This window comes from Trichophyton verrucosum (assembly GCF_000151505.1).
Source record: "Trichophyton verrucosum HKI 0517 chromosome Unknown contig00206_1.f1.exp, whole genome shotgun sequence".
NCBI lineage: Eukaryota > Fungi > Ascomycota > Eurotiomycetes > Onygenales > Arthrodermataceae > Trichophyton > Trichophyton verrucosum.
The window spans coordinates 27,671-49,207 of record NW_003315516.1 but is presented as its reverse complement, the minus strand read 5'-3'; the positions used below and the strand labels follow the sequence as shown (position 1 = coordinate 49,207).

General features: G+C 51.1%; 5 protein-coding genes across 5 annotated transcripts; 3 read left to right on the top strand and 2 right to left on the bottom strand.

Moving 5' to 3' along the window:
* Positions 1–666: 666 nt before the first annotated feature.
* Positions 667–2,834, top strand: TRV_02363 (uncharacterized protein; the record flags this gene model as incomplete). Its single annotated transcript, XM_003023466.1, has 2 exons — positions 667–1,654; positions 1,744–2,834. The coding sequence occupies 2 exons, from the start codon at positions 667–669 to the stop codon at positions 2,832–2,834; spliced, it is 2,079 nt and encodes a 692-aa protein (XP_003023512.1).
* A 3,668-nt stretch (positions 2,835–6,502) lies between these two features.
* Positions 6,503–8,117, top strand: TRV_02362 (uncharacterized protein; the record flags this gene model as incomplete). The annotated part of the gene is made up of 2 exons (XM_003023465.1): positions 6,503–6,922; positions 7,047–8,117. The coding sequence occupies 2 exons, from the start codon at positions 6,503–6,505 to the stop codon at positions 8,115–8,117; spliced, it is 1,491 nt and encodes a 496-aa protein (XP_003023511.1).
* Positions 8,118–9,327: 1,210 nt separating this feature from the next.
* Positions 9,328–10,206, top strand: TRV_02361 (methyltransferase, putative; the record flags this gene model as incomplete). Its single annotated transcript, XM_003023464.1, has 1 exon — positions 9,328–10,206. The coding sequence occupies one exon, from the start codon at positions 9,328–9,330 to the stop codon at positions 10,204–10,206; it is 879 nt and encodes a 292-aa protein (XP_003023510.1).
* Positions 10,207–11,005: 799 nt separating this feature from the next.
* On the bottom strand, positions 11,006–13,304 carry TRV_02360 (uncharacterized protein; the record flags this gene model as incomplete). Its single annotated transcript, XM_003023463.1, has 5 exons — positions 11,006–11,578; positions 11,650–12,047; positions 12,151–12,204; positions 12,265–12,880; positions 12,933–13,304. The coding sequence occupies 5 exons, from the start codon at positions 13,302–13,304 to the stop codon at positions 11,006–11,008; spliced, it is 2,013 nt and encodes a 670-aa protein (XP_003023509.1).
* Positions 13,305–17,409: 4,105 nt separating this feature from the next.
* Positions 17,410–17,980, bottom strand: TRV_02359 (uncharacterized protein; the record flags this gene model as incomplete). Its single annotated transcript, XM_003023462.1, has 2 exons — positions 17,410–17,618; positions 17,788–17,980. 2 exons carry the CDS (start codon positions 17,978–17,980, stop codon positions 17,410–17,412), a joined length of 402 nt encoding a protein of 133 aa, XP_003023508.1.
* Between the last annotated feature and the right edge of the window lie 3,557 nt (positions 17,981–21,537).

Genomic DNA, 21,537 nt, shown 5'->3' with positions numbered 1-21,537 from the left:
AAACCGGGGCCGCAGCTGTCGTATTTCCGGTACGGCCAGTGCTTTTGCTGCGCTTTTGGTTGGACTCCCTGCCTCCTTGCGTCTCTCTCGCGGGCCTCGAGGGCGGACGTGGACGCCCCCCTCCGCTTCTCCCCTACTCTTCGCCCTCTGCTTCGTCTTGCTCGCCGCAGACATCCTTGATATCTCGCCGCCAGGGCCGCTTCTTCCTGCTCTGCATCTCCACGGCTCCAGGCTGCCTCCTCCCCCCCCCCCTCTCCCCCCCGTGAGGAAAGACTGTGCCTACTCCCTCCTGATCACGGCCCAGGGCTGACTGACTCGACGCCGTCTTCAGGGCCTTCAAGCCATTACCGGGCCGCCAATGAGATACACAACGCTGCCTAGCTCCAGCTGAATTGCCAATCTCTCTGTCTACCCAAGAAGCCCGTCTTTTCTTTCTCTCTCTCTTCCGCCCGCCCTCCCTCTGTTTCCTCTCTTTCTTTCTTCCTCTCTCCATAACATAACCCGTACGCCGGTCGAGTTCGTTTCCCCGTGGCAGAGCCTGCCAGCAAGAAGAAAAACACGCCTGCATCAACAACCATCACCGGCCTGGTCCCATCTCGACTGTCGTGAATGCTCCAGCAGAAGAATGACCCTCTGCTTCGGGCGGCCCTCCACACCGATGGTAATATGAACATGAGAACCTGCGGCCACGACAAGATACACATCGATACCGGAGGACCGTCTTCCTGTCTCGTCTTTCCCTTCCCTTTCGCCGGTTGTCGTCAGCAGCAACCTAGCCAGAGCCGTCGTAGCGTATCATGTGAGCGAACCTTGACAGACAGCAGCCTCCATCTTCGCCAACAACAGCAGCAACAGCAGCAGCAGCAGCAGCAGCATCAAGAGCAGGCAGAGCAGCATCATCGCCTCTCTGTCCGTCAAAACTCCCCAGGGCCAAGGTCACGCTACGCCTTCGGCCAGAACAACGGCTCGGACGAAGCAGTGTCGAACGCTTTTCCGCTGTTCCCCAAACGGATTCGGAGGAGCATATCGTCGGACGGCCTACGCCACGATCTAGACCGGCATTTCTCGTCCTCGTCCTCATCCTCGTCTTCGTTGGCCATGCAGTTCCTGCCCAAGCAGAACCGACAGCTCCAGCTGCCATCCTTCGAAGAGCTGGGGATAGCCACGCCATCGCCCAACAACATGCCCAGAGCAGCAGCCCACCAGGAGAGAGACCAGCGGCCGTCTACCTCGCCCTCTGGCTCATTCATCGACGGAGCCATACCAGCAGCCTCGCCGTCAAAGTCCTCGTCTCCCTTTGCTGACTCTCCCAATTCGCGGATGGACGTCTCATACCCATCTCCACTACCCATCACGCCGCCTGAATCGGATGATCATGTCCAATGGAATCCTGCTGCTACCGGCGCTCCCAACAATGACTCGTCCGAAGCCACCGTCCCTGCAGAGGAGGAATCTTCCGGCGTTGCAGAGGTGACCATGAAGGAGGAACAGCCCCAGGATAGCTGCACTCCCAAGCAATCCACACAACAGCAACCGGACCAGAACAACCCGGACAGTGCAGATGATTCCCACCCGCTGCCAATACCGAGTGGCATACCGCTGCAGGACGGGAATGATAGTCTTCTCTTTCTGCAGAAGGGAATTGTAACTGCTGGTACGACCATATGACACTTTTTTCCCGCTCTCACCCCCCCCCCTCTCTCTCTTCATACTTATGCAAACTTGTTGCTGACTTGATTGTAGTATCATTCCTCGCTATATCCAAGGATCCTGCAAAGGTTGTCCAGCTGGTCTCCCAAACTCTCCCGTGTCCTCCGTCCAATAATCTCCCCAACTCGAGCTCTCTCTCGCCTGCCTGCGTCTTTAGCCCCATTGTTCAGACGATCCAGTCCCGCCTCCAACCAGACCAATCGCCCTATATCAACATCACCCATGCAGTGCCGCCAAAGTTCTCCCTCTCCAGCCTACCAACTTCTCCACCAAGTACACCCAATCGTCTCTTTCCCGGAGACGACTATTTTAACATGACTGTCTTCTCTAACGCTACGGCTGCACCTCATTACCCGTTCACCAGCGCCTCTTCCTCGTCATCCTTATCTGGCGGAGCGCAGTCACAAGCACCATACGTGCCCACGCCGATTGTTCCCCCATACAGCGTCAACATCGCTGCCGTCGAGCGCTACCTCCCACCAACCTCAACATGCGAATACCAAAACCTGTTTACCACCAGCGGGCCGTCAGTACTTCTAGACCGTCTTCGAGAGCTTTCGCCGCGTGACGGTACCTTACTTCTTGTATACCCCACCCTCCGTGGCGCCCAATGCTTCAAACAACACTATCTCAACCCTATCCTGGACCCTTTACTACGCAACCTTGTCGGTCTGCACTGCCTGCCTTCCGACATCGGTACGGCACTCAGCTCCACGCCTGCGCTCAAACATATGGACCCCTTTGAGACAATGCACTCGAAAGTCTCTCAGCTTTGTTCCTCTCTGACATATCGTGACCGAACCACGTTTACTCTTTCGTATGCCTCTCCCGGTTGCATCCCGCTCTCCCGCGACCTCTGGACAGAATGGTACATTGCCCAGGAATCCCCGCGTGCCCGCGAGATACTTGACGACTACTGGCGCAACGATCACCGCACCCGCCACCACACCGCCAGCAAAGGTATGGGTATGGACAGAGAAGTTACTAGTGCCATGGTCCTTCGAGATGTCGTCGATGGCATCCGCAAGCGAGCAGTGACCGAGCCCATGGACGACGCTGAGCGAGAAGGCGTGGAAGTCGGCATCTTCGTCATCCGGCGCTCCCTATCGCAGCCATCTACATGATTCACCTACAAATTACTAGCAAACAAGCACAACGGCATTGGCAGAACGAATTTCACATTTTCCAGAGGAGGAGTTCTAAGGTCTTCGATTCGGTTTATACCAGGTTCGGGTCTGATCCGGTTAGGTCTTTCTAACATGCACAAAAACGGGGTTCAACAGCGCAACGCAACATGAAAAAAATACGGAGTCAGCTTGCCAGGATACCAGGAGTTTTTCTACATCTACATCATTTTCTCTTCTCTCTTCCCTTACCACCATATCTACTGTATCTCCTTTCCCTTACCCCGGCATACATGCGGGTTCTCTACTTCCTTTTCCCCCTCCCATCCCCTTTTCATTTGTAACGAGGTACAGGTAGGTAAAAAAACACGGGCTTGGATAAGGGGGCGTTTTATGGAAAACCTTCTATCTCTTTTCCAGTTTTCGATTTCCAGGAATGTCTTCTCAATTACTTTCTCTTTCCTTTCATCCCTCATTTCTTATCTTCCTTATGTATGTCCGCTTTCCTAAGATCCCATGATGGCGTCCCCCTTTTTCTTTACTCTTTTTCTTCTCATTCTGTTTCATCTCACAACCCACCCCTTTGAGTGCCCTATGCCTGTTGTTTTTCCTTTACTCTTTTCACCGAATACCCCCTACCTATTTAATTCCATGTTTAGAATAATACATATGGATCTCGTTTAATATTGCTCTTACGTGTGCATGCCTACGAATCCCACTCATACTTGGTATCACTTTCCGTCATCAGCCTTGTCCAGGGCTTGATTGACGTAGAATGACCAGCGACCAAAAAAAAAACAAGCTTATCCCTTAGTTCAACGATTATGCACTAAAAAGAGCTGACTTGTTTAGTATGGAGTTCCCGCCTCCTCGCCTCAGCCGTAACTTTACCACTTGGCCTCGTTTCAGGACTACTACATACGTATATCAGTTAGAAAATGACGTCTGCCGCTTTATTCTCCGCAAACCTTTCCTTTCTACCTGGTGAGATTGAGCATATTTGTTCCAAACGGCGTCGGGGTGGGTAACTTGATGCCCAACGCATCATTTTCGAGAAAGAAGGCAGCCTTTTCGGCCGGCTTGATTGCTCTCACCCATGCCATATAGGGCTTCGAAAAGAATAACAGCTGCGAGTTAATAATGAAGCTGCCAATGCTACTTATCCCCTCGCATTCATTAATTCTTCTCGAAGGGAAAATGTTGGTCGATCATTTCACCCATACAACGCCCAAGCTTGAGCCTATCAGCCTGACGGTGCATGTTCCTTATACCCGCCGCTTCCCAACATTATTTGACTCGATACCCTGAAAAGGCGACTCAATGAGCACTTTGGACTCGAACGAGCCATGCCTTACCGCATATTAGCCCATGTATGATAGCGATAACCTCTGGGTTACAACTAAACTGGGTATCTGGGGTTTATACCGAGGAAGTGTCCGCCGTATTTATCGTCGAGGGTGGTAAGTCGCATGCTGCTCGAGAATAGGCACAGTTGAGTAGGTGCTGATGAGAAAGCTATACAAGGAGCCTTCGTGGCAAGAAATGGTCGTGTACTGTGTATATGTCAAGCCTTGGTTCGGCTTGGAATCATGATGTTCGCATGCTTACCAAAGTGATGTGCACGATGTAGGAGAGACGGCAAAGAGCTTTCCAAATGTGACACAGACGAAGTTACACGTACATGTGGGATAATAAAACTTGTCTCCGTTCAATTGGCAGGTGGTGAAAAGAGCTGCAGCTGCAGTTGGAAATTTCCAAAATGGTTATGCATGTGTGATTCTCGATCTGAGAATGGCGTCCTCAGGGATTAGATCAGGTTTGAACTACTCTCGTGGTACTCCGTAGTTCTCCCTGAAACACAGAGACGGAACTTGGTCCAGGTATGTATATTGAGCATAGGCAGGCTCTGCCCTATTGAACTCCACGGAGCAGAGGACGGCCGTCCTACGGGGAGACATGAGCACCCCTGCAGCGAGTGTCTGTCCGCAGTCACTTGTAACAGTCTCGAAGGCCCAGAACAAAGAGCCCAACAGACGAGAGCTGCCACATATATGTTGCTCCATACTTGGTTATGTGATATATCCGTGTACAGACAGAGGGTATCATGTATGTTCGACATCCTAAAAAGCGCGTTTCCTCTGGGCAAGCGGAGGAGAAAAAAAGAAGCGACACCGCAGGGATTCGAACCCTGGCTCCCGAAGGAATTGCATGGCTATGTATGCAGAGAACTGTATAGCGGTAGCAGTGCAACGTATTAACCACTCTACCACAGTGCCTCGGTCAACGTCCGCGTTTCCTGCTTTGCGGCCACACAACCGCAGTGTTTTGTTTCCGTTTGTGGATTTGGACACGCAGAATGAACAGGTCATGTGATGAGTAGTTGTCGGGTGAGGTCGGGTTTGAGTCACGTGTCAAGTCTAGCCCTCGCAAAGCCGCAGACATTTGGTCGACTGGCTGGCTGATAAAGACGATAATCCAGCGTACTCACTGCTCGGTACTCCTTTGCGTCTCATGGAGCACCCTCATGGGTGACGAATGCTGGAACTTCTGGACTGGCTAACTAGATAATCTCTCTCTGTTAAAGCGTACCATCTCGCCATTCATGTAATGTAGTCGAATATGTGTATCTTCCACACTTATGAGCCAACAGCCTGCATCAACATCAGCGCCTCCGCCGTTTCAGTCCTTCTATATTGTCTTCCTGTGAATGCAGTTATTGGAATAATGGATGTATTGGAAGGAATGGACCTCACATCATCTATGGAATGGATGGGAGCCAGTCCACGTGACGGCGGCTAATGGCACCACTTTTATCCGGGCCCCGTGACATCCATCAGCGCAAGAGGAAGAAAAAGCGACTCCGACTTTGCTCGTCCTGACGCCGACGACGACAGCAAGCCGCCAGCGCCAGACGATGTGCCGCACTTCACCGAGCCCGGAATCCTGCTCTACAGAGTCCCCCGTCACCTCCTGCGGCTTCTGATTCACTGCCTCCAGTTTCGACTGCATTCCTACTCCTGCCGGCCGAAGCCCCAAGCCAAAAACACCCCCAGTTTGCGCCTCTCTCTGCTTCTGCCCTCCATTCGGCCTCCCGGCTTCGCAAATCCCTACGTCCTCCTCCCAGCGTTGATATCCTGGCAGTACATCCTTCTATACTTGCATTACCCGCAGCTGTTGCTATATTGCAAAGATACGGACCTCCAGAGGGGGTCTGCCAGCCGCAGCGCTTACACTCTACATCATCTGCTGCAGACCTGCAAACTAGCAATATAGCATCTCCCTGCAGCGAGATCAGATAGCTAGTTGGAAGCCCGAGAATATAGGCAGTCCTAGCAAGAGAACGATATTCCTCCGTCCTTGCTACTTTTGACTATTCTCGCTACCTCGAAAAGATTTTTTTCTCTCTCCTTTACTTCCAGTGTTGACTGGATCGATCTAAACAGGTGTGGTTCTCTTTTCCCCTTTTCCTTTCGCCCAGATATTCTGTTCTGTTGTTTTCTTTCTATACCGTGCTAGCTGTGCTCGATTTCGGCTGAGGATGGGTGCTAATATTCAAAGTTGTCCCAATAGCCCAGCCTTCTCACCTCCGTGACGTTGACGACTGACTCGACCTGTTCCGAGAACAAGCTCTCTACTCATCTGGCGGGATAACAGACAACTTCCGCGAAATGGCATACCCTGCAGCTGCTCCAGCATCTCCCTCGGCAGCTGCTGGGCCTTCGACAGCTCGTTACACCGACACCCCACCTCCAGGCCAATTTCCACTTTCCAAGCGAGATAAGCGACGCAATGCCCTCCAAGACAGAGTGAACGAGCTGAAGGAGGCCTTCGGGAATAACAGAGACTATCATTTCCGGCAGCGAGTGCATGAGCTTCAGAATGAGATGGCGTTGATCTCAAACGCACAGGTCTATGAGGACTGGCCCATCAGTGACTCCCCCGAAGATGTTGCAAAGCAATTGACACAGTTAGCTGCCAGTGGGCAGATAACTTCAGACACTCCAATCTCCGGGAGATGGTATTCGAACTTCGTTCAGGAGATAAATCGAAGCAAGGAGGAGAGAGATGCAGAATTGGCTGTTATGATGGTAAGTTCCGGCACTTTTTGTGACTGGAAAGTTCTTTTCCTTTCCCTTTCTTTGACTGGATGTTTTATAAAAGAGGTTCCATTTTCTGATGTCACTTTCAACGTTTTCCTCCCCCCTCTTATAGAACCGACACCGTGACTCTTTGAACCGCATCAAACAAGAACGGGATTTCCGAATCCAGCTCGCTGCCGAAGAGTACAAGCGGCTCACAGAAACCATCCGTGAACGACTTGTCCAATCAGTCTCCCACCGAAAAAACCGGCTTATGCGAGAGAAAGAACAGCTGGATGTTGCTGACACCAACGCGTTGCTTCTCCACCCTAATCAGTTCAGCATAGCCAACCCCGGCAGTCCTGGTGGGATCCAGGGCAATCGAAAAACAAGACACACGCGACATAGACTTGACGCCGACGACATCGGAAGCGGCATCATGAGCGAACCAATCAATAAACGTAAGCGCAAGGCGATAGACGAAGAGTTCAGCGCGTCTCCAAACCATGACGGCCTGTCGACCCCCGCAGACCGAGCCAAGTCGAGAATGTCCCAGCAGCAGAATGCCCCGGCGTACAATATCCTATCTTTGTTCACCGAGAAAGAATTGGCCATGCACAGCAATGCCGCCCACGTCGCTGCGGTCCACTTCCTTTCTGCTTCCAAGCGTGCCAAACAAGCGAACCAGAACGCAAACGGACAGTCTGTAGACAAGGACGAGGCATCTGGTTCCGGCGATGCAAGCAGCCAGGAAGACGCTACGCCTGGAGCAGCCGATATGGAGCGCTCGGCCAGCCAGAACGTCCACGCAACTCGTTCCACCCGCACCAATGGCACAGGTGCCTTGAACCTTCTCGGAGAATTAACGGAAAAGAACTCTACCCGCACAAACCTTCCCTACTACATCCTGGGCAGCTATCACCAGCGACCGAATGGATCATCAAGCGCGCCAACTCCACCCGCTCTGATGCCGGAGGAGATTGAAGACGACCTTGCTCGTATCGAACGACTGAGGAACACAAAGCCACCGGGGTGGATAGATACTCGTTTGGTCAATAGCCTATTGACCACTCTCATGGGCTCGGATGACGAGCAGCCTCCCGCTCGCAACAACAACAATCCCCCGAAAGTTGGCTCTTTGCACCCCGATTTCCCTCCAACCATGGACGTTCATCTAGTCCGGGCAAATCCTCGGAAATCGTGATTTTTTGTTTTTTTCCCATGGCTAACGGAGTACTTCACGATCGAATATGGCGGGGATATACCAGGGAGCTTTCTTTCTTCTTCCTTTCTTTGTTCTCCCTCCCGCCACCCACCCCCTTTTTCTCTTTCTCTCTTTCTTTATGGGCCGGCGGGCAAAACTCAAGTGTTATAGGCGTTGCACATACGAATCTCACTACAGGCGGAAATGTCCTTGTTTTTTTTTAATTCTCCATTTCGACTTCTGTCGCCTTTGCTCGCTTTTTTTTTTTTTCTTTTTTTGCCTTCGATTATGGGCATACACAAGGGCGCAGTTGGGTAGATCATTGGCTATATCTGCATGCTGTACTTGGAGTGGATGCCATGCCATGCGACACAGGAGGAAGATCACACAATGGGCGATTGTTTGTCGTTGAATATGGAACCGGTCGCTGTGGCTTTAGCCGTTCCAGAGCTGGCGTTGCGCGAGCCTTTTGTTTAAGCGATGGGACTTTGTATACCTTTCGACGTAATACCCTGCATGAAATTAATCAAGCACTTCTTTGTTGTTTCTCGGGTCCATGCCTTCTTCCGATTCTTCTTCTTTCTCTTCCTCGTGCCCACGCCCACCATGAGGATACTGATACTCTGGTTCTGCACGAACCCTGGTAGAGCTAGCGAGCGAGCGAGTTTCCTGCGCACTCTGTACGCCGGCCTCTGTATCCGGCGCGGGGCAGGTAGTAGTTATCAGCAACACCTAAGGCCCAGGGGGGATACATTTGCCGGCCCCGGCTACAAAGTATCAGGCTCGATATATATTGTGCAGTTTGACTCTAGCTCTTGGTTCCGCAGGCCAGAAGGGGCCGTGGTTGAGGCACAAACCCCAAGCGGCATCGATTCTCCAGCGGTCACTATGACTAGCTCGGGATGCTCCTTTAATATATCCTTCGCCTTCGAATGACGGCTCGCTTGTGTTAAGTCGCTCCTTGGCATATGCGCATGCGAGGCGTATGGATGCTTCTGAATGCAGCTTGCAAGGTGGCCTGCATGGGGAAGTAAGTGTACGGGGGGTAGCAAGAGGACAAACACCTATATATATATGTAGGGCATATATCGCCCTCCCTTTCACACACTCACCTCCTTCGAGTTTCCTCTGCAATCGATAGTACATCAGGCCCCGGTCCATTCCTCGCACTCTCCTCTGCATTAACCGCTGCTCATCTAGGCAATTGATCATGTCGGCTACTGCTACCACGACCACATCCGACCCCCAAGTCGTCCTCGAAAATGATGTTAACCACATACCCCGAGGCGACGTAGAAGCCCCGATGCAGTTTTTCGAGTATCCTGAAGACGGGTCGGAGCCATACAACCTCATGGAGGGCCATCTCAAGGGCGGAACCCAGCCCAACTACCCTCTAAGCACACGCACCATCTCCATAACCGACATCCGTGGCAAGGAATCTGAATACTCGCTTGCAAAACATGGCTTCCAGGGCGTATCGAACGTGCCCTCGGCCGCGGACCCGTCGTTCTGTGACGAGGAAAACATCAAGTCAGTCTGGTATCCCGAAGTCGAGAAATTCGTTGGCGAACTATTCCCCGAGGCCAAACGCATATTTATCTTCAACCACATTGTTCGCCGCTCTCAGCCTGGCGCTGAACACTCCCCGCTAATCAGTGCTCACATCGATCAAACCCTCACATCGACGAAGGAAGCGATAGGCCTCTTCTTCCCGCCCGAGGAAGTAGCAGAGCTTCTCAAGGATCGATACCGGGTGCTCAACATCTGGAGACCGATAAACGGTACGGTTCAGTCATACCCACTCGCCGTCGCTATGCCATCTTCGGTCCCGGATGACGACCTGGTGCGCATCGAGCTGCGGTATCCCCAGCATAAGAGCGAGACGCAGATGCTGAAGTACAGTCCAGCCCACAAATGGTACTATTGGTCTGGCATGACCAACGAGGACAGGCTAGCCTTCATGATCATGGACAGTAAGGAGGACGCAGTCGCCAGGCGGACAGCCCATGCTTCCTTTGCCGACCCCCGGACCCCGGCTGGCGCAAAGCCCCGTGAGAGCATTGAGACTCGAGTGTTTGTCTTCGGCTAGGCGCTTCTTCCCTGCGGCCAAACCACACATCTACCTTCTTGCTTGCCAACGTAGTCTTTGTATGCTGTTTTGAATATGAGCCCATTATTCTGCTTGTCTTCCTGCGTTGACGTCGGTCAAGATCGTGGCTGTCGTGTCACGTGGTAACAAATTAACTTAGTATGACTAAGCTGAATAAAGTTAACTTTGACTAAGCTGCATGATATAAAAAGCTTCTTGATCTATCAACATCAACATCAACATCAACGACAGAAGATTGCATCTTTGTGTTGGGAGATATCAGTCGATAAAGACCTAGTACGAGAAACGGGTTGGCATTACACTAGTGGCATCAACTGCTCCGATTTACAGCACTATTAATGTGAACTTACTAGGATAATAATGTATTTGTAGGTATAATAATAGATAAATGGATTAGTGCTTGTAGTCAAATCAATACTGCAGCCATGTGGTGAGATGCTATAGATATATGGTCAACTCAAACTGCATTACTATGTTGTCCATAACACAAACCTCAATAAAAGCGCATTAAGACTAGAGATATATGAAACCACCCATTCCCCTGTAGAAAAATTCTTCAAAATAATATAGTCAAAAACCAAAGAATACTAAAGACACAAAAAAAGAAATATAAAAGGAATGTTATTTTGAGATGTCTAGTAGGACGGGAGAACTATTAACGGTCTAGCTAGACCTAAAAAGAAAACAAGGCATCGACAAAGACATGAGATAAATAATAAACATATAAGAAATTGGCGAGCTTTGTCAGGCAATTATTCACCTCTAAATGTTAGGTAATCTAGAGAGCGAACTGGATCAGACCGACCATAGCAGTAATGCCCATCATGACCCATTGAGACAGGAAGGCCTCAGCGCTAGAAGCAGCACCAATGTAGGGCTCGGTGGTAGATGTTGGGTGTGGAACACCACCTGTAGGAGAGACGGTCATGAAGCCAGTGCTGCCGTATGGTGGGGCAGGAGCAGGCGCGCCGCCAGGAGAACCGCCAGGAGCCGGAGTTGGGACCGAACCGCCTTCCGATGTGGGAACGGCAGGAACAGGGTATGGGGCCTGGCTGGGAGCACCGGGTGTAGGAGTGGCGAAGGTAATCGAGGGAACGACAATCGTCGATGGGGGAACAGTGTGGTTTCCAGTCATAGTAGGTGTGATTGTAAGGGTGACCGCTGGAGGAGCTGGGCCACTTGGAGCGGGAGTTGGGGCAATGGGCATGCCTGGTGGGAGGTGGTCGACGAGGCCAGGGTTCTGAGGAACGTAAGTGACGCAGATACCAATGAAGAAGGAAAGTGCGACCTGGGTCTCCGCCTCATCTTTTGACCAAGAGCGGATACAGTCGATAACCTTCTGAGCGAACTCCTGAGACGGGCAGAGACAGGTGATATGGCTGTTGGAATCGCACTTGGGGATGGTAAACCAGGTCATCATACATCTGGGAACGACTGGTGGATAAGGAGCGGGAGCACCTGGCTGTCCGGGTTGACCTGGCTGGCCTGGCTGTCCGGGTTGACCTGGCTGGCCTGGCTGGCCTGGCTGTCCGGGTTGACCTGGCTGGCCTGGCTGTCCGGGTTGACCTGGCTGGCCTGGCTGTCCGGGTTGACCTGGCTGACCTGGCTGGCCTGGCTGACCGGGCTGACCTGGCTGACCTGGCTGACCTGGCTGTTCTGGCTGACCTGGCTGGCCTGGTTGACCTGGCTGGCCTGGCTGGCCTGGTTGACCGGGCTGTCCAGGAATTGCGGTGGTCGTGACAGGGCAGACAGTTGTGGTGACAGGAATCGTAATAACTGAAGTGGAGCCAGTTGGGCAGTCGGGAACTTCTGGCGGGCAGCTGGTGACGGTCATGGTAGAAGTAGTGTAAATGGTGGAAATGGACTGAGAGGTCCAGGTGGTAGGAGCAGGAGAACTTGGGACAGTAGTTTGACCGGGGATACCTCCACTGCTAGTTGGGAAACCGCCGCTGGGGGTAGTGTAGGGTAAGCTGGTGCCTGGAACGGTCGTGTATCCGGAAGTTGGCATGCTGTATGAAGATGGCATTGAAGACCAACCACCGCTCTCGCTGGTACCTGGAATGGTAGTGTATCCACCTGACGTCTCTGGTGGCGGGAGGCTGGTAGTTGGGGATGGAAGTGGTGGGGATGGCCAGGTTGGGATGGTTGGTGGTTCGCAGCCGAAATTAATCTTCGTGATAGCAACTGCGCAGACACTGACATGACTCGTGACTGAGAGACGGAAACCCACGCTAACAGCACCAGCACACTGTTCGTTAATGATGGTTTCACCAGCAGGTGAGCAGGTTGCAAACTGTCGGCATATAGAACCATCCTTCATGGTAAACTCGAGGACAATCTCGACTTTAACCTCAGCATGAACCACAAGAGAAGTAATGGTCAATCCACCGCTGGGCTTAGAGATGGTGGGGATGTTGTCTCCACCTGCTCCGAGCACAGCAGTGATGACCTTCCCAGTGACCTCCAAAGCCCCCTTAACAATCCCATCCACGCAAGTCCAGCCAGAGAAGTCGCAACCGCCGAAGAACTCGATGGCACCTTCAATGAGGTCAATAAAATCAAAGCCACCATGTTGTTCGGGTGTACAATCCGGAGGTTGGTTGCCTGGAACAGGGAAGCAGGCAGGAGGTTGTCCACCATTTCCACCCCAGCACTATTAACAATGTTAGTTATCTGCTAGATTAATGCCTTCTGGATGGACTTACGTCGCCGCCTCCTCCTCCTCCAATGATGCCACCACCTCCAATAATACCACCACCTCCAATGATGCCACCGTCACCATTTCCTCCGCAGTTGCCGTCAGGACACTGAGGAACACCACCGCCGCCGCAGTTTCCACCAGGGCACTGAGGCTCTGGTTCATATCCTCCACCACAGTTTCCACCGGGGCACTGAGCTTCACACTCGGGGCAGGGTGGTGGTTGATTGTACCCGGGGTCAACGGTTTGATCTCCTCCGTTGAAACCATCCCATTGACGGCGGACTAAGGCGCTGCCCTTGGTACTGCCGGTAGGGATGTAGGCAGCGCTGGCCTGCTGGGCCAACAGGAGCGCCAAGGCTCCGATAGAAGCCTTCATATTGAAAGGCGAGTAAATTGAGTAGCGACTGTGTGAACCAGATGTAGTAAAAGATTGTGTCCGTATGGGAAACGGTTAAACGAGGGGCGGCACTGACGTAATTCGAGCCAGCGATATTAAGATTAGAGTAGTAAGTAGCTATTATCTCTTGAGTAAAGAGATAAAGAGCCTTAAATAAACGAGGGTAGAGAACGAAGAGTATAAAAGGAGAAAGGGGAGGGGGGAGGGGGAAAGAGGAAAAAAGATGATGGAGAGAAGGACCAAAAGATCAGGGAGAATTGAGGGGGGCTTTGAGGGTCATTTAATATCCCACCAGTCCGGGTATACCAAGCGTGAAGACATGATATTTTCCCACCCTTCCGTTTTGCGTTGGAAGAGCGCCGCCCGCCTATGGGGGTGCCTGCGCTGACGGGGGTTGCCACGGCTAAGGAAAAAAGGGAGCGCAAGTTTTCTCCACAGGTGCTTCCTCTCGGTCAATGGTTTGTTTCGCGCTGCCCGGCTGAGAGTAAGTGTAGTATGAGTATCATCATGGGTATAGTTGGTATGGAGCGCTGTACTGAGTAGCGCTGGAGCCTAAAGTTCGCGCCAGGGTGGGCTGAACTGACAGGGGAAGCGAGGAGCTTGCATCAGTCCGGGTTGCAAATACAGCGTGTGGATGGAGTAACTATGGCATGACCTTGCCCTATCCCATAACGGGGTGAAGCGCCGGGGTGTTTTGGGCCATTGCCAAGCAGATTCACGGCAAAAGCAAAGAGCAAGCCATCCTCCAAGCAGAGCAGCGAGCTCGCCATGGTATCTCAATAACCGCCAGCGGCCATACAATCTAGAAGCAAGGGGGCGATTTCTGCTGGTTTGAGAGAGTGGATTATTGTTGCATGCATCAGCGTCCATTTCATTGCATATGGCTAATGCGCAGGGCTGGCTAGGGGCTATCTTCTTTCCCCTCTCACTCCCCCCTTTTTTTTCTGCTTCCAGAGCTCCTCGTCCGGCTAAATTTAGCATATTTGCACATCCACCAGGCAAGTCACCGAGGCTAAATGCCGCCGCGAGTTATGCTACTGGCTCAACCGGCAATGCGAGGCCCCCCGAGCTCTGCAGAGACCCTTTTCGAAACCGCCAGCCCCGACCTTCGCCCAACGCATCTGCGACGCACCCTGTCTGCAGCGTCATGCTGTCGGCCCCTGCAGCCTCCCGCCGGTCCTGTCTCTGCGTCCTCCGTACCGTCTGCAAGTACGGAGCATAGAGTAGTAGCTGTTGTTGTTGTTATCATCATTGTGTTGCTGTTGCTGTTGTGTTGCTGTCGAAGAGAAGACGTTGGAAGTTCCCCAAAAGGGGATGCTGACTCAGCAGGTACCTCCAGTGACTTCCGCCGCCCGCAAACTCGCCGCGCAGCCTCGAGTATATCAAAGTCACCGCTAGCCGCTCATCCACGACGCAGCTGGACGCTGGGCCAGTCACACGGGGCTTGTCGGCCGTCGAACGCGCGCTGCAGACGGGCGATCCAGCGGCTAGGAGATGTCTGGCGCACATCACAGGCGCACAGGTCGACTGCCCGCTCCGCACTCGGTTTCTATTTTTTGCCCAGGTTTGCTCCAGCTGGCACCTGGTATTGGCTCTGAGCTGGAGCTGGAGCTGGAACTGGGGGCCGGTACAGGTCGAATTGACTGCACTTGGTTACTTACTTCCACGGCTGGCTGGCGGGCGTGAATATGACTGCCACTGTGCTTTCGCGGAATCTCACGGGCAACGGTGCTCCATTCTGCATGGCCGCCTCTTGTTAGTTAGCGCCGGCCATCGCTTCTCCACCCAAGCAAAGCTTGATTCTTAGCAGGTCTCAATGTGAAACTGCGAAGAGGGGAGAGCAGGAGAAGGGAATGTTGGCATACATACTCCATTGCCACGCTGTACGACGGCTTGCTCTTCGTATGCTGCCTGTCAGCGTAACGCCTACGACACCTGTCTAAATCATCCATATTCTACCTGCGGATAATAACTACTGCTGACGATGACGTCCCGGAAATGGGCTTTTGTCTGAAGGGTGACTGAGAAAAAACAGGGACGAATGGCAGAAGGGAGCACTGATGTCGTACCGACATGGCTAGTTCACGGAGAATACTCGCCACACCTTGCGATCGGTCGTTAGGATCTCGTATCCTGACGAGAGCTCACATCCTCTCCACCGCTGCGGAAAACACCTTTTCTTGTGCTCAATAAACCCTGCCGGAAGAGTGGATTTTCCAAGGTTCCCAGCTCGGCGTTTGAGCCACAGCAGGGAGGAAAATCTCTGGGCCTTGGAATGCCTGAGGGAAAAGAGAGGGCGCCCCCCTATTAGTTCGTTCCTGAAACTTCTCTCTCTATAGTCGTTAACTCTAGGTAGATCAATGGGCCCCCCGGCCCAGCGGTGGTTCTCAGCAGAAACCTTCAACACAAGCCCAGACTACCAGAAAAAGACTTTCCCATCTTCCGAACACTCCTAGGACAGGTACCAAGCAGTGTAGCCCTGTTACTACCTGCACCCCTCTTCGGGCGGAGTTTCCCCGTGCTGGAAAAGCACGTTTCAACTAAGTACACAGCCACCCAACAATGGTCATGAAAATATCTTCGCTCTACTCTAGCTGTCAGAAGTACGCGAGTTGGATGGATAGCTTTTACCAGTGAAGAGACCGGTGTTCTGGCGTAAATATTGATTCAAGTACGGGGTATTCCGAGATAGTCTGTTCAAACCGGGGCCTGCAGGTTGTAGCATTCTGGATGCTTGAGCCAAATACACCCCTGCCTGGCCAGGGTATATCCATACAGTTTATACCTCTCCTTCTGTTGACCCGGCCCATCTTCGTGTGGAGGAGCCTTTGGTGCCTGGCAGAAAAGGTCGCACAGGAGACTTTACCCGCAACGTTTACTTGGCAGGGGTAACGAAGAGTTGCTTTGATTTGGTACCTTGGCTGTCGAACGGTAACTCTCTTTTTGACCCAAGCCGAAAGACATCCTACTTCAGCGTCTCTTTGTATTCTGAAATAATATCTTGTTGGGTCTCAAGGTCGAGAAAGGGCGCGTTTCTCGCTCTTCAAAGTGTGGACTATACTCCAGCACACATCTTCCATAAATATGCAGTATTGCCTGGGTTTCTTGGGTTCCGGAGTCCCCGAGCTCCCCTGGAATAGGTCTCACCAGCAGACCCGCCATTCCTATAGTGCAAAAATAGCCCCTTATACTTGACCGACGACCGATTTATTACTTATTACATTTCTCTTATACCCGCATATAAATAGACGGTCTGTCATACCTATTTCATCGAATGAATGGATTTCATAGTGCCCTGCTTCTTCCAAACGCTGCTGCATCTGCAGTAAATTATTATGGTCCAGCCCCATGGACTCCCGGTGTAACTACTTAAAAACGTAGATGCATTCACACATGTGATCCACAGCCAGGTCATGCATCACGAGTGCACGCTCCGTACACAACGGCTGGCAGACTTAACCCCTAGTGTAGTAGAAGGTCCAGGGGTTGCAGTTAATGTCGCAGCGGCGTCTTCCAATCGGCCTTTAAAAGGGGTTCGGCTTTCCGCTGTTCAACTTCGCCATTTCTTCTGCCATGTACTTAGCTACCCCCCATAACAAGCAGGTAGAAAAAAAAAAATTCTTTTCTCACCAAACAGAAAATTCTCCGAAGAGTTGAAACAGGAAGCATCAGTTAAATAAAGGGGCTTCAGAGTGGACATTCTTGCAAGACACCCTCCCTCACAGTCTTGGGACTGTTCGGCTTTCGGCACCTTCCAACATAACAGCTTCCTTGATGTCATGGTCTCCTCTAGCTAAAGGTGAAGCTACCAATCAGGCCAGACCGCTATGGAGTCCCGGCTGTTCAGGGTGAGACGAGGCAACGCGAGGTCTTACGGAGTACTCGAGACACGTAATAATGTGCTTTTGCGAGTACTTAGTATCGTTGTTATTCCTGGAGACCCCAACCCTTCGAAAGACAGGAGTAATTATATGATTGGGATCATGGAGAGGAGCGAGAAGAGAGGAACTTGACAGCTCTCTTAAGAGGCCGCCGTACGGAGTAGTTAATACAACATTCACATATTCTGTCAATCCACGCAAACTCAAAGGTCGTATGGATCCATCAGCTTCGGTAGCCGGTTTGGCCAGTCAGCCTCCCAGCCGGATGCATGTGCGGCGAGAGTATATTCCTGGTAGCCAGGGTACCATCCAGCCTCTTCCCAGTCAATCGGAGTAACCTCATATTTCCAGTCTTTCCTGCTTGGGTTATGAACTCCCTTCTTCTTGACAATGATATTCTTGCATTGTAGATCTGCTTGTGTGAATGCAAACTTGTCTCATGAATGCAGCTCTCTCTTTCGGACTGCGAGCGGTGTAACTGAGAATCATTGCCTCATTCAAGTCCTCTTCGATCTCGACCAGTCCGTTGATCGCTGGATTTGGCTCCACGCTACCGAACATCATGGTCCGGAAAGGCTAACGTTCGAGGAAGCTGTGATATTTAGGAGATGGTGAAGAGCGTAGTTCTATGAAGTAGTTAGTCCTTGTGCCCTTTTTTTCGTCGATGATGAGCGTGTCCCAACATGCCTTCGGTGTTTGACCGTCGATTAATTTCATGCTCATATAATTCACTTCAACTCCAGAGTCAGAGTCCTCAATTTCAGCGTCATGCATGGTGTACAGAGCATAACTTAGGAACCCGGACATTGGTGAGCGTCCTTATGAAGATGGTATTTAGGCCTCCTGGAAAAGGAGAACTGCACAGCTGGGCCATATTTAACCGCGTGTTTGTCATCTATTTGGACTATTTTTGTATCTGCACGCTGTGAAAGAAGGGGAGCATTATAGATCTGAGCTTGGGTAGGAAGAGGGCCAGGGAGATCTGGGGCCGTATATGGAATATCAACAAGCGTCTCCACCAATATAGGCCGATCAGATATCTCGCATTCTGAACTAGCTCTAGATTGACTACTAGATATCCGAGTATTAAGGATAGTTATTGTGTCTGATGGTCATCAAGTGACAATCCTCCACTCGATGTCCGCTGAAAGAGCCGCATTGCAAGGCTGAGCTTTGACGAACTCTGACCAACCTTATTGATATCAACAGCCACGCCATGAAAGACCGCGTGGTTCATTCAAGTGCCAGCTTCCCATTGTTACTTGATACGAAGATATCCTAACAGATACTACATTCACCGCTACCTGGGCAAGTAAATATCATAGTTAACCATCTAGTAATTTATTATTTAAGTGATATGTTGGGTTGGTCATATTCCTAAGCAAGTGGCTGCCAGATCATTTCCCACTCAATGCATTTACTGACTTGAACATGCCTTAGACAAAATATCACGAGCTTTTTACTTCTGTTCAGTCAAGCTATATACAATTGACACATTGGCTAGAGTATACTGCGAGCGTAAGAAGGTTACTAACCTTCTATATTTACATACAGAGGCGGCGGCTAACTGCACGAACAGTGTATCTCCGTGTCCAAATCAACATTCTTCTGTGGCTCTGTTGAAGACCATAGAATTTGATGAAATTTTAAGGTCCATACATGCATCAGTCAACTGGACATCTATATTCTCCCTGAAAAAGGCCACTATTCTTATTTGACCAACTATATCAACTATATCCCAGCATCGATGGCGTGGGAGGACGTACCCCTGATCAACAGGAAGACTCGGAAGACATAGAGAGAAATTGGGATTACCGCATTCCATCTTCGAGAAATCAACGTTTCCCAGGCCCCTGGTTGTATAGGAAGGATTCAAAGGAGTATCCACTACGATATTTAAATTGATCAAACCCGCCTCTTCTGAATATGATAACTAGCAATAACCTAACCATCGCTATCTCCAATGAAGCCGCCAAACTATGTATACAGACCATCTATATACAAGCATAGCCGGGGGCAGCCGTATCAAAGAGATATCCTTGTCCAATAACTATCTAGTAAAACTGTATGCTGCAGTTTTGCTACGCCATTTTCAGATGACTGCAGGAAATAGCGGGAATATCGACTCACTCAGGGATAACACTCGTCAGGGCGAGGACAACTTCCTGTCCATACTTTTACGTCGGCTACGTACAATCCACTAGCAAACGCAAGGCCCTGTGTACTCCCCAGGTTTTCTACCCAGCCCTCAAATCGGTACAGGATATCTCGTATAAAAACCCTATATTCTTCACCTTCTCACCCCTCACCCGGCTAACAACGATAGATCAAGTCCCATGAAGCCACCCTACAGGGTATAACCGAGTTGCTTACGACTCATGCAACCACCACGTCCGCTTTTTTGAAATCAACCAAGCCACTTGCCGAGCCTAAGAAAGACATGTCTACGGAACTCTCTCAACGAGCTTTCATTCGAGACCAGGGAGAAGGAGGAAAAGCCAGATGAGACTGTTTCGCCCCAGGGTAAAAAGAGCTCCCTGGAATACTGGGGTTACTTGGCTTCAAAGACGTGTGCGCTTCTACATCTTCTTCCGAAAAGGCAGTATGATGGTACGGTAAAGATTGACTCCAACGAGCCCCGATATGCTTGTCAGGACTGGGTAGATGATGCCGTCAAGGTCGTTAGGGCGAGGGGATATCTGAAATGATTCCCCTTTCTTGCCAGCGGTTTAATTGCTAGGGATTGTACGGAGTAGTTGCGCAGAACTACCTTCTTAGCCCACAGTCCACAATATCAAGAATTCCTGCGATACCATACCAAGCGTTTCTCCCGAGCTTGTTGCCTCCCTCGCCGGAGTTTTGAACCGTGATCAGTGCAAGGACAGGCCGTCTTCGTTCCGCAGAAACAACCGTCCTAGCTTTCCACGGCGATGGAACGATCCACGGATTCCAGACAGTAGCTTGCCCCTGACTAGCCGAGCTAGCCAGCAGCTAACTACACAAACACAAAGTTGCTACAAGATTGCAGGGAGTCGTACATACATATGCATGCCTCTCCAGATTCAGATCCAATGACAGACTCCCCTGTTAACTCAAATCGCATCCATGGAAGGCTATTCTACATATACGACCTGCATATCTGATCACCTCCTGGTCCAAACGATAGCCCCAAAAGACAAAACATGGACACACGGGCTAGTTAGGCGTTCGAGGAGCCGAAGAAACATTGCTCTACTCCGTACGGAGCACTGGCGAACTCGTTAACTAGTTGACTGGTTGACTGCCTAGCGAAAGTCAACCCCCTCTCTGCTTGCCCACGGAGTACTCCATATGCGGCGATGGCTTCACACCGGGGACGTGAGGGGGGGGTCAAACAAGCCGTGCCCTCTCGTGACGAAGCATCTTGTCTAAAAGGAACACTGAGAGCAAGGCCAGTGCTTCATCAGCCCATACTTGCCTTGCACTCGCTCCGGATCTCCGGTATGCATCATGTGCGTGTACGGAGCATCATCTTCAATCTTCATCATACTATCGATTGATTGAGGTAAATAAACCACACCACCTTTCAAAGGCAGATCCCATTCTCGTGTTCGTCTGAGAGACTTTTGCCCCTTGCTGACGAACTCCTGTTGTTGGCCGTCCAAACTCGCGCTTCGGTCAAAAGGGCCAGGGGTGTGTTTTCGATCACGGTATGTTCTGATCAAGAGCACATGTGCCGGCTGGGCATAAGCTTGGATAGCGAGGACGTTGGCGAGACCAAGAGGCCAAGTCAGGCTGTTTTGCTCTTCCTGTTTTATGTCCTGTTATATCCGAGTTCTGACCGTCTGTGGGCTGTTACGTGAACATGCTTAGCTCGCAGGACAAGGGAAGGACAAAAGGAGATGTGGAACGAGATCGTGATATGGGGGTTCTCGAAACCAGGGACGCCTTCTACGAACTATGGACCAAATGACAGGGAAGTTGGCAAGATCCTCTCGCTCAGCAATCAAAGCTCGCGCGTGTTAAGCACTATGACATGATATCAGCCGCGCGGAGCCGGAATAATGGGAACAAGAAAGGAGGCAAGCAAAGGAAACTACGGCGAGCCATGAGCCTGGATAAGAAATGCGTGGCTATTAGAATAATTATAAGACGACAAATGAGATGAAGTCCTCAAACAGGGTCAAACAACTGAAGGTCAAAGAAGAGAACAGTGACAAACGGTAAGCAAGAATTTTGACGTCATATAACTTTTGTCATGATCAAAAACAGTAAATCAAGTTACAATACTATACTTCTTTTTGGGAGGCCATAATGGTATATAATTTCCTTCCAGTTGGCTCCTTCATAAC